This window comes from Osmia lignaria, chromosome 3 (genome assembly GCF_051020975.1).
Source record: "Osmia lignaria lignaria isolate PbOS001 chromosome 3, iyOsmLign1, whole genome shotgun sequence".
Lineage (NCBI taxonomy): Eukaryota > Metazoa > Arthropoda > Insecta > Hymenoptera > Megachilidae > Osmia > Osmia lignaria.
The window spans coordinates 6,945,478-6,958,406 of NC_135034.1; the positions used below are offsets into that span (position 1 = coordinate 6,945,478).

At 36.2% G+C, this 12,929-nt stretch overlaps 1 protein-coding gene across 12 annotated transcripts in view; it reads left to right on the forward strand.

Annotated features, from left to right (window-relative positions):
• The window catches only part of sick (sickie), a 181,638-nt gene that overhangs the window by 60,681 nt on the left and 108,028 nt on the right, over nt 1–12,929 (forward strand). For 11 of the 12 annotated variants that reach the window (XR_013065268.1, XM_034326691.2, XM_076693414.1 and 8 more), the window contains one exon: nt 12,409–12,578. Coding sequence is in view for 11 of the 12 variants with exons in the window: in XM_034326691.2 (XP_034182582.2) it covers nt 12,409–12,578 (170 nt within the window). In the remaining variant the exon portion in view is untranslated. Of the gene's footprint in view, nt 1–517; nt 667–12,408; nt 12,579–12,929 lie in introns of those variants that run through there. The other variant, XM_034326697.2, reaches the window with a different exon arrangement.

Below are 12,929 nucleotides of genomic sequence, written 5' to 3' on the forward strand. Positions count from 1 at the left end.
AATGTTCATTTAGTATGCAAAATTAACAATGCCTTTTTGAATGAAATAATTTTAATCGTTTTTGGAGGACGCTTTCCAGCGAAAGTGTTAAGGGTCCACGGTTTCGGTGTAACCGAACAAAGAGGGAGGCGTTATTGTTGCAAAAGAGAAATAAAGGAATAAACGAAACGTCCGAGAATCTCCTTAAGAAGGTTTATAAATAGGCATGGCCAGTCGAAGTGATATTTTCGCTCTCTCGTTGAAGCGACAATGAATTGGTCACGACCAACATGACGACAAATGCCCTTCATGACTTTTGTTTAACCAGATTCAATCAGCATAACCTTCTATCAAAGACTCTTTACCTTAGAACTGAATCAATGTAACGATTCTTTTATTCTAATAATAGAAGATTGACGCGGTTGAAAATATAATAGGATATTTTCCAAAGAAATTTCTAGGGTGACCTTATTTTGACAGTGCAAGTTCATAAATCGTTGAACTCTTATCGTTCGCGAGTTATACGATGGTGATTCAAGAACGGTTTCAGTGGAATCGTTGGATCGAAATAGACGAATCTTCGTAAATACCGCTATTGTTACCGCGATGCGTAATTTGGAACAGTTTTTGAAAAATGTATCTGCGAATGGAGGACGAGGAAGAAGTGTATTCTTGTAACGATAAGAGGTAATGTTTTTATTAAATTTCAATGATTGAAATGATTTTTCATTCATCGGCAATTAACTCATTAGCGACTGACTAATATTACGATATTACCTAATTAACATATTACTAATTACGTTGCATATAATTTTTTCTAGTTGAAGTTAGAAAATAGCCTTAGAGGAAAGAACAAATGCAATAGTGCATGTGCATTTTGCAATTGCACTATTTTTTAAAATGATAGCCTTCCTGTTTTTCACGTAAATAGAATCCTTTTTTGCATTTTGCATAACAAAGTATTAGGGTGACATGGTATACTTTAATCCTTGATGGACGTTTTGGATTATGGTCATTTTGATCCATAATTAGAACGTCGCTATTGTATACAGATTTAATAAGCCAAATTGTGTGAAACATAAAATTCATTAATATACTTTGTATATTGTGCATATTTTGAATTTGTAGCTAGGTCCAAATGACCCTGCAATCATTCAACATTAATTAGAGTTAAATATCTTCAATAAGTATAAGAATTATTGCAACGATGCACGAGGGCTAAGTTTATGAAGTTCAAGGAATGTTAGTTGAAATGACAGCAATTGTTGACGACAATGATGTCAATGTATATGATACTAAACGAAGTTCCCTGCCTCTGGCTCGACCTTAAGCAGATCTGACACGATCACATGTGCAACAGTCGACAGTCAGGAAAGTGCATGCTCTGGCCTATTGAGCAGCTCGTGCAATTTTAATTCCACTCGTGATAGAAGTAATTAGCGACGTCGAGACCGTAATTTCAATTTAAATCTCTATACTGTATACCATGGAGACTGGCTTGAGTAACAGATCCTGGTTTCTCGAGTCCAGGAAAATCTTATTAAATATAATAATACCAAAAAAATATTATTTTCACTTAATGATACAAAGTATTATTTCGCTGAAATCATTTATTCGTATATTTATCTTCGTGATTTCCAATTTAATTTGCAAGTTAAAATCAGATAAACGTTCGTCGTTTGTTATTCCATTATCGCTTCCTCTTCCTTTCATTTCTATTTAATTGCACGTGCTTTCAGACGATTTTTAAAACGTTTCCTACCAAGCACAAATAACCAGCAATTTGCCTGTTCATCTTCGGTTTATTAAATTATTACCGTCGTTTAGTGACGTGCTGTCGGATAATCGTAAAATCATAAAACCGCGTTGCTGTACATCAGCAACCACCGGTGGTGTATACACGTACCGTCGAATTGCCTCTTAAAACGAACGTAAAATAAATTGCACGGCAGCCTTAACCCAAAGCGTCTGTGTACATACGCGTATCACAAGTTAATGCGGGTGTTGGTAATTCTCGTCGAAGGACTCGCATACCTGTCGCACTTATACGACCTTACGTAAGTGATCCCACTTCCGTCGTTCCAAGGATTTAATGATACGTAAGGATCACACGGGATTCAAGAAAATTATAGCTCGGTTTTTCCCTGTGATACAGCGTATGGTTTTTCCTCTTCTTTTCTTTCAGTAAGTAATTGCAAAAAAATTGAAATTTTACACTAAAGAATTATTTAGTAGGTACAATAATTTTTCTTTTTTTTAACAGTTATGGTGATTTTTCTTTCAATTGAAAACTTTATTTTGTAAATGATTGTAAGACAAAAATAAGTAACTTTCATGATTGTTTCTGAAATATATTTTAACCTAATTTGGAACGATGGAAGGCACTTCTTGTAAAATTGAAATAATCTCTGCAGCAAAGTTCTTAATTACCGAGTGCTCTACTTTCAGAAGTTAATGAAAGTCAAATTTTACAGCAGGTGCTTACATAGTTCCTTAATGCTTTTCCGATACGGTGACAAAACTGGTGAAACTGTGCTTTTAACCTGACGTGAACTTCCAAGCTTATTTTTCTTGCAATCAGGAAGGAAAACTGCAATAGACTCTCGTTATATTACCACGCGAATGATTTAATCTTTACTGGAATTATTTCCTCTGAAAATTGTTCAAAATTTCACATTTAATTTTAGATTAATATAAATAGAAAGTTATATAATAAATTAAAATAATAGAAAGTTGTATAACAGATATTTTGTAGCAACTTAATAATATCGATGAGGAACGTGTCAGCCGTTATACTTGCTGGCAAAAAAGAACGACCTTTAGAGCTCCCGGTCGCGTTGAAACGAATTCCAGCATTTCCGGTGTTCTTGGTCGGGAAACGCAGCAGCCGCGAAGCAAAAGAGCCGTTTGAAAAAGAGTCACGTTCATCTGAATCGGTTTTCTACGCGGCCTCCGTATTATGTATATCTACGTATGTGTTATTCATCTCGGAATATTTGCGTATTCGCACAACCGCCGCATACCCTTTCAATTTTCATGCGGGTATAGCTGAAGGAAGGTAGAATGTGATTTTATGAATTCTACAAGATGATAGTCGACATTTTATCGAGAAACATGTACATACATGTAATAATTTTATTCAATAATGGAGTATTGAAGGTAGAATGACTAATTGTATTTGCTATTAGATAGATATTATTAACACTGAATGCCTTGTAAAAGTTATTGCAAATTTTATTAGTTCAAAAATTAGAACCTAGTTCTAAATAAAATTAAATAATATTCAATCGTGAAGGAAAGGGGTAACATTACAAAAAAAATTCATTCCATATTTTTTGACGTCATAAATTAGGGCCCGGGGCTGTAGCCTCCCTAAGACCACCCCTTAATCTTGCACTTTCTATTATTTCAACAATGATTTGTTATTCCTATTATCCGTAATTATTTCCACTATCTAATATTTTTAATTATATCCAAGTGTTCCACTTTCTATCTTAGAAAATTGATATAATATTAAAATTATTTATCCTCTGTTTAACTTTCTGAAAAATTGCAAATCCTAAAGTGGACAATAATAAGCGGATTCCGCTGTATTTCGATAAAACCAATATATTCCATTTTCATCGAGTCAGAAGCAGAAGCTAAATTCAATTTCATTTCCTGCTCATCCCGCTGTCCCATTAACAAACCGAAAAGCACATATAAAATGGCAGGATAATGGTACCTTTTACGATCGAGGCGATGGACGAAAAAGAGAATATATAGTGCATCAACGAAGCTACGATTAAACGTTATTCAACGGTACGTTTATTTCCGCGAGCTGAACGTTTTCACGGGACCGCGCACGGAAACGCGACGGTATTAAACGGTGTTTGCGTTTACTCGAGGGCGTGCCGTGCAATTTCATTGAAATTTGTCGACGGGGTCGGTTGCAAATTTTTTCTCGAATCGCGAACGGCCAAAAGCGAAACGAAGCTCGAACGCAATTAGTCAGACTATGGCTCATCGACTCGCGGTATTTCACGCGCGTGTGCACGCACGCGGAATTGCCACAGCCACGTGCAACGATCCGTGATCGTTCAACGTTCCCCGCCAGTCTGTTTCACTCGAACCTCTCTCAGTTTTCAACGAGCACACCTTGTACAGCTTGTATTTTCAACGAATTAGTATCTGGTTAACACGATGCACTTCTGTTCCCTTGCACCTGATACATATTGAAAAAATATTGTACAGGATTATGGGTGTTGCGGTGAAATATGATTGTGAAAACGGATACGGTGTTGTTTCATGGAAAATTAAATTAGTTTGGAAATAATTGTAGGGGAGTGTTATTTATAAAATATTTGCTGATATTTAATCTGCATAGCAGAGCTTGAGCCACTCGTGATTCAAACTTACAAATCGTATGCAAGAAGGTTTCAATCTAAAATTAGGGCTCTCTCCATGGTCCGCTATTCAAAAGGGTTAATCAAAATGGCTCCATAAATATTTTATCAATATTAATAAGGTATAACTTCTCAAAATGAATATTAATGATTAATATCATTTGACTTTCTCCATGGTCCGCCGTCAGTGGGTACTCCAAATGATTCCATAAATGGTAGACAATTTAATTAAAATTGTGGTTCTGTCCACGAGTAATATAGTCCTGCTTTCTATATTATCATACTTATCAAAAAACAGTAATCTATCGCACAGTATCAATAGTTTTCACACATGAAGATTTAAAACACCCGAACCTATTCAATGCAAAAAATAGAGGGAAGTGTATTTGTGTCCCTTCGTTTTGTATTTTCTTTTTCTCTTTTTTCGCTCGTGTTTCCCGCCATAGCCGTTCGTGGCCTTTCTTCCTCATTCGTCAACCTATATGTCAGCTCGTTTTTCCTGAAACGTTTTCAACGCGTGTCGACACACAACAATGCAACCGTGGAAAACAAGCGCAAGTATTTTCACCTCCAGACATCAAGTTTTTTCCTAGAATGTAGCATGACTGTTTAACGTGTACAAATACCCTGTAGAACCATTGTCTGCGTTCTTACGAAATGCTTCTTTCTTCCTTGTCATTTTTTTAGAACCTAAAGAATATTTAAATATCTAAACACTTGACATTTTATTAATATAGTTTCTGCTGAAAATTGACACGTATTGTCATATATTTTAAATATTTAAATAAATGACAATTTATTATTGATAGTTCTGTTTAACCCTGAACTGATATCGTTCGTTCATCAAACATAAAAATCCAAATTTTTTTAATTAAAAAATTAAGTTGAATCGTGTCATCCAAAGTTTGAAGTCAAAGTGTACATAAGTTCCTTCAGTTTATAATTATCAAAGTATAATAGGTATTCATCTTCTAAATTACATTTTTAAACATATTAAACATGTCAATTACGTCACAGAAAAGCGTAACGTTAATTAAGGGTTAAATTTGTAAAAGATACGATGCGATAAATTGTAATTACATTTTGTTAATTATTATGCATGTGTTTCAACTTCAATTAATCCCAGTAATGAAAATTCTACCGTGATACTGAACGAGATTGTACCATTCAAAGAAATGATTCGTTTCACTGAAATAATTATTCATTTTTCATTCATGGAAACGTGAAAGTTTAATCAGCATGGAACGCGTTCGATATGATTCAACGACTGATTACGTAATTTCGTTGTACGAACAATCGTCGGAACGTTTGCATATCTCGCACAAATCGAGCGGTTTCAAGAGCCTGGGTGTGCAAACCGCAACACCTTTAATAGGGTCAATTGATACGTGAGCAAATGATATACAATAATTTCAATTTCGTCATCGCGAAACGGTATATTATTATTTTCGAAAAAAAAGTATATCAGGATAAGATGGTCAAAAGTGCCCTTGAGCCGATTTACTGAATTATGCACCATTTCGAATTCTTTAACTTCTTTAACTTAACGATAATCAGATCGCTTGGAATTCACCTAAATTAATTACTCTTGCGTTATAAATTTTGTCAATGCACAATTACCAGGTAGAGGTGTTGAAAATGAATCATCGATCGCTTGGAGTTCGGCCAGAACTATCCTCGGTTGCGAAACCAAGCGGTGGAATGATTTCGCAGTTTGTAATCCGCAGGGTAACCATTGCAATCATTTCTCGATATCATCGAACCGGCCAAGGTGAATTGAATTCGAGTACTCTCAAGCGTGTTCTGGTAACCCGACGAGAACCTGACAAAGTAACGCGAGCTGTTCGAGAAGGTCCAACGGGGCTCAAGGCGATTATTAGCTACCGTTCGATACTTATTCTTCTTTTTTTTTTTGCCACCAATTTTTTTCTCGAAGGATTACACCATCACCGTTATGCACGTTCCGTGAATTCTTTGGCTCGTTGGGACCATTAAGGATGATTTCTCTTCGCCTCCATCTGGTAGATTGATTCGCTAGCCTTTGTACTAGTTGGATGGATCGTATCAGGAAGGTGAGGCTAGGCGATGGGAAACGTGCTCGAGGGAACTAGAACTTGAACGTATATCATTTATATTCGTTTGTCGAGAGAATGAAGTGTAATTTGCGATGAAAGAGTAATTCGTTTTTTGTTGACGCGGAAGGGAAACTACTACGACTCGAACAACATCCAATTAATATTTTATAGAAGAGAATTACTTCAATTATACTGTCCCATGCAGCGGTGCAATTAGAATTGTGAGAATTTTTTAAAAATATTTTTATTTTCTTCGGATAACGTTTTCTAAAATTTTTAAGTACTAATTTTGAAGTACGTCACCGTCAAAGTGCGACGACGATTATCCACTTATCATACTTATTCTACTTAAACAATGTTGATGAAATTCGACTCGTGGATGACACTGCAGAAGCACTGAATTGGTACAATCAACTTCTCTACACTCGATGGTCTTTTATCAGACCTCGAGGTAACTATTAACTATAATTAACTAACAAACCAGATGATAATCGTGTAATGTTCGTATTTCCCGTGCTGGCGGCGTTCGAGCATGCACGTTCTTGCAGGAAATCAGGTTAAACTTGCCAGGAATCTCCTGGTCGCTTGGAATTGTCTGGAAAAGGTTTCGTGAAAACTCGGCTTGAATTTTAACTCGCCAGCACCTCGAAGGATAAACGATTCGTTAGTTATTTGCGACGTTAATTAGCGACTCTTCAGGCTCTTTTAATCGAATCGTGAATTTCGTGTCTGCTATTTAAGGTTCCTCTTAACTTTAAGACGGTGGAAGAGAGAGCCCCAATTTTAATTTAATTTAGTACCTCATATAATTTATGGATGACTATGAATAATTTAAAAAAGAATGATTTTGAAAACAAAATTTCCCTTTGAAGTAGTGTAACTTTGTTCTGAGAATTTTTTCTATAATATAGTAGGCTCTCGTTATATTGCCAGGTCAGTGATTTAATCTCTCCATGGATTTTTGAAGAAATAAGAGCCTCGATGCTCGACAAAATATATTGTATTCAGATATTCCTTTTAAGATAGCCGGGTATCTCACTTATAAAAAACAATCGCGTATATTCGCAATAATTAAAAATGATTATATTTTAATGAATTTTAAAAAAAATTAACGATGATTTTGTTGTTTCCCACATTTCCTCTTCCGCTGTTTTTCACTTCCTTACTCTGGCGATAATTATGAAACAAGGTCTATATGTAACAGCGAGTTAAAGAAGCACATGGCCCGTGACAAGAAAAGCCGGTCTATATCTGACAGATAAATGCGATGACTGTTTAACACCGAGGAAAGTCCCGTAGGCACGAGCCTTCTCTAAAAATAATCTCTCTATCTATCGGTTTCTCTAACCACCGAGAAACCGAGATTAGGAGCTGTCCTTCTAGCTACTAAACTTCTTTTCGTCTATTTTATGCACTTGATTAGACGAGAAGGTTACAGCTATCGATATCAATCGAACACACGAGTGGGTAAATGTGTCATGTCAGAGATTAATTATTTAGAGCAAAGTTGAGCGACAATGAAATTAAAATTTCATTTTTACATTTAGTCTCTTGATTGAATTTAAAATTGTTAGCTTCAAGAATTACGTGTTTAAAGATAATTACGAGAATTCTCTTAACAGTTTAACAGATTGATGCAAGGACAAATGTAGGTATGTAATACGTGTTAAAGGAAAAGTTGTACAAATTAAAATTCCATTCATTCGTTAGGTTTCCACATCAAATCAACAGTTTACATTAGCAATCATGACATGTGCATAAAAACCATACAATCGTATAACCATCTATAAATTCATGAATCAATAATATTTTTCCTCTTCGGTCGATTACTCATAACGACCTGAGAGATATTAATTTTTTATATGTAACCTACATTTTCCTGGTACGACAAGATTAGTATTCTCATTAAATTGGAAGTTATTTAATAAAACATGCTAATACATGTTTTATATCAGAGAAAGATACATTTTTTTATTAGTAGCGAGAAGACATCGAATAAATTAATTTCTTTTGATTTTTAAAAAGATTCTAGTCGTTTAATCCAATTTAAAAGAAAAAATATTTTATTATTTCCTGAAGATTCTGTTTAAATTATTACATAATTATTATGGTATCACTCAGATGATACAATTTCAAGTTAAGGCCGGGTCTTGAATGACCCAGCATCCGCTGTTTAAGGATTAACGGTATACCATTTTGTCTTGTCAGTAGCGAAATTGACAGTCGAACGGGTCCATTAAAATGATAACGGAAATAAGTAACCGTAACGAATGACCACTTCCTTCTTCCATTGGATAAGAATCGAGTGATTTATATTCTACACATGTATCCGCTAAATGCGCCTACCGACTTGCATTGCTAAACATGTGACACTTTGTTTCTATTGAACGTTTCAATAATTTATTCTAGAGAAATTCGAAATTTTTTTAGATATTTTTTATTTCTAATGATCGCATTAATCATTAGCGACCACTTTAAAGGAACAGCCTGAAATTATAGATAATGAAAATAATATGAAATACAAAATTACATTAAAATTGAAGCTCTCTTCATGGTCCGTCGCCCGAGGGTCAAAATTAGGGATAGTTAATTTTCAAATTACAAGTTTTTTATTTGCTACTTTCCGTTATTAATATAATAGCTTGTCCATTATCCATTATCCATTATCTTGATAACGATTAATTAATAAATAATAATAATTACACTATGATTCTTACCAGCTCGACTTTCTTCCTTACAACGGTCATTTAAATATCTAATTCGCAGCGGAACATTCTGTACTCTCGTTTCCAGTGAAAACAGTGAGTAACTTGAATTTCGCGAGTGTTAGGTTTCACGTTATTATGACTCGGCCACTTTGCAAACGGTCCAAGAATGCGTTTACTTGGACAAAAAGAGCGATTTCCTAATTAACCCTTTCCTTATGCCCGCCTCTACTGAAAGCTTTATTTTTACATATTTTTGTACAGTTGTACAAATTCCTTACAAATCGTTTATTATCAGCAGCTATCGCAAAAGCTATAAGTAAATATTCAAAAAACCAATGATTGTATAAATTTAGTAATTAGATATTGCGCGATTGAATCACGAATGTCATTAACAATCTGTCAGCGATGGGCGTTCTGATCCGGAACTGGAAAGACCTCGAACGTGATGTATACCTTCGGGCAATATCATAACAAGAGAAGTCAGCCGAGGGAATACACGTGTAATACATAAAGGCATGATCGGTGTTGGTCATTGTAGAAATTCTATTGCTGATGGAAAGCGTTGAAATCGTTGAGAGGCCGTGCGAAAAATTCGTTGTTCAACAGTGGAACATATGTCTACTGCTCTTGACGCATTTGCTTCGAGCGTTTAACCCTTTCGTTACGGCGTCCATTGTATGGTGCTCGTAAATTGATTGCTTGAACTTGATAAATACGAAGTTGTTGCGTATCAAATAGCGAATTTCGAAACGTAGAAAGTCTGACATCATTTGATGACATAAAAATAATAAAAACTAACACTTGTCTAGTAAATTCATTTAGAATAAATTTAGAATAAAATTAAAATAGCAAAATAGTTTAAATAATATAAAAGATAGCATTAGAAACGATTTATAATAACACACGTGTACGAATCGAAGTGGAAAGTTAGAAAGAGATAGATAGGAGATTCACAAGCATTTGTTCTTTTTTATTTCGACGCTGTAGTGCGGAGAAGCGAGAACGTTACCATAAGAGGACATCTCTTGCCATGTTTGGTGCTCGGCCGTTCTCCTTCCTCGGTCACAGTTTCTGAATTATAAACCCGACGAATACTCGCGACAGGTATCCAGGCATCTGCTGATCGCATTTACAAATGAACCCTGTTAATTGGGTGCTCGTGACTTCTGATTTCCTTAGTTTCGAAAAATATTTGTATTCAAATGAGTAGATTTATCAAATTGCATTTGGATTAACCTTCGGATGGCGGACCATGGAGGAGAGCTCCAAGGGTTAAATCTAAAGCTAGAAAAATTAATAACTTTCAAGTTGTAATTAATAAAATAAAAAACCATGGGATAAAGGGTGAAATTATAAAATTATGATAATATAAAGATGGCTAGAAAAGTGTTCTAAGAATTTTCGAATACAATGAAAAGTAAAAGTTTCAAATACTTTCCCAAGCAAGCGCGTGTATCCAACTGCATATAACGTCCAGTCGGATAATAAAAGAATTCGAAGGAAAAAGCTTGGCGACCAATGTCGAGAATAGAACAACCTGTTGGATGCACCTTCGACCCTTTATTAGGAAAGCGCAATGTCTCCCTTAAGTCCAAGATCCACTTTTTCGAGCTGCTGGATACAGCTAAGTGCAGGCTCGGTAGGTAGACAGAGGAATGCATTAAAAAGCGACATCGCCATTTACGGCTGTCATCCCGTGCGGATAACCTGTGAGTGCTCGAAGAGGAGTCAGTCGCGAGCTGCTGTATTCCACTTCAAATTCCGCAAAAGCTTGCAACCTTTTATCACTCTTCGTCTTATTCGTCTCAAAGGTTCACCGTTAATGGACCCCGATAAAGAGACGCTTGAACAAAGGGCATTGTAAAAATAATAGATAAGATTTTGACCAGCTAATGAAATTTTCAATAGCTCCAGCTGGGTAGCCGACGCGTTAAAACACACGGTATAAACTCGTGAAGAATCTGCCGAGGCAAAAAAGTGACTCAGCAAAATGGTCAGACTTATGAAATGGCTCGATACCTATGTTGTGAAACGGAACACCCGTATCGAGACCATTTACCATTGGGAGAAAGAAGGTGGAAACGCGACTTGTCGATTACTCTGTTCGCGTTTCCTCGCTTTTCCTCCACGTTGTCCCCGTGAACGTACACGGAACGAACACATAAGAGATTCTAGTCGTTACCTACGCGTGGGCACCCACCGCTCGGTGTATTGTCGGGTGAGTCATCTCCCATTGCTCGGTGTACCTCTCACCACCCTGTGCGCAAGAGTACGTAGAGAGCACGGTTTGTTTTCTGGGTAAAAGCCGGAGCCGGCGTGGCTCTTAGGAACAATGGGAAACAAAAGAGGCACAACGGCACGCGTGCTAGCACAAGGTAGCCATGGTCACGGCGGTCACGTTTCGCAGAATGTCGTGTTGTATATGTACACCGGTCTGCCGCGTCCTTTATGTATACCTACACCGTGCCTTCCTCCAGTTGCTCTATCTTCGAAACTATGTATGTACATACACCCGTATGTACCAGTCACCTCGATACCGTGGATCCTGGACTGTTCGTTAACCCCTTTCACCCTGATGCTTCATCCTCATCAACCTGATATCAATTCCCATCATTTTTAGAGTATTTTGATGTTTACAATCATTTATTTATTGCAACATGATAAGATTGACCAAATTACAAATAATATTAGTCTTCGATCCATCTAAAAGAGCTATTATCTTGTGAATATGGAGTCGTTTGATTAACCCTCGTTTGGCGGACCATGGAGAGAGCCCCAATTTTAATCCAATTTCATATTTCATATTATTTTCACTTTGGAGTAATTTTTATTGCGACAGAAAATATGAATTATTTGTCAATAATTTCAAATAATTATCAATGTTGTAAGCCATAAATTTTGATTGATGCTCATCATTAGAAAAGATAATAAAAGTGAGATTATGGAAAGGAAATTCTGGTCCCATTAAAGTGACCCAATATTATAAATTCGATTACAAATAGAGCATAACTTTACTTTACCTAGATGATATTTCAAGATTAACGTAATCGGATTCTCTTTTAGTATCTTTCATAGTCATTCCTCATCCACTTCAGCTAGTCTATTTAAAATGAAAGTTCCTGTTGCGTAACATGTTTTCGATTCACCTTACCGAAAACAATGGAGAAAAGTTGTCAATCAATTTACATATTGCATTATAATAAATGCACATTATTTAGTATATTGTGATCGATGACGGGGTTTTGTGTTTGTGTTGCGCAGGTCGAGAACGTGAGCCTTTGCGTGGGAGCGCTCCGAGCTCTCGGGGCGGACGTGGGTTCGGTGAATCCTGGGGAATTGGCGGCAGGATCAACCCTCTGGCCAGTCCTTGCCCTTCTTTTTGCCCTCTCACGATACAAGCAGAGAGCGAAGCAGCTTCAAGACATGCCTAGGTAAGTGGAGACACAGCTTTCTTCGTTATCGACGAATGGTAAGAAGAGTGCCATTCTTGTGCACTTTCTGCATGCTGGTTAAGCAAATCCTTACCTTGTCGACTTTTGTTAAAGTTGGAGTCATTGAAACAATGACACATGACAGGTAAATACAAAAAGAAAAAGGATTGAATGAATTCCTACTTTACCCCTGTGTATTTTAACTTTTTTTATTGTAACTGTTGGTAACTTATATTTGTATCAACCTTACGTACAGTACCGGGCATAGATATTTATGTACATTACCTGACATAGATATACAACTTTAACAATATTTCATAATAATTACATGTAATTTTTCTTCTATGATAA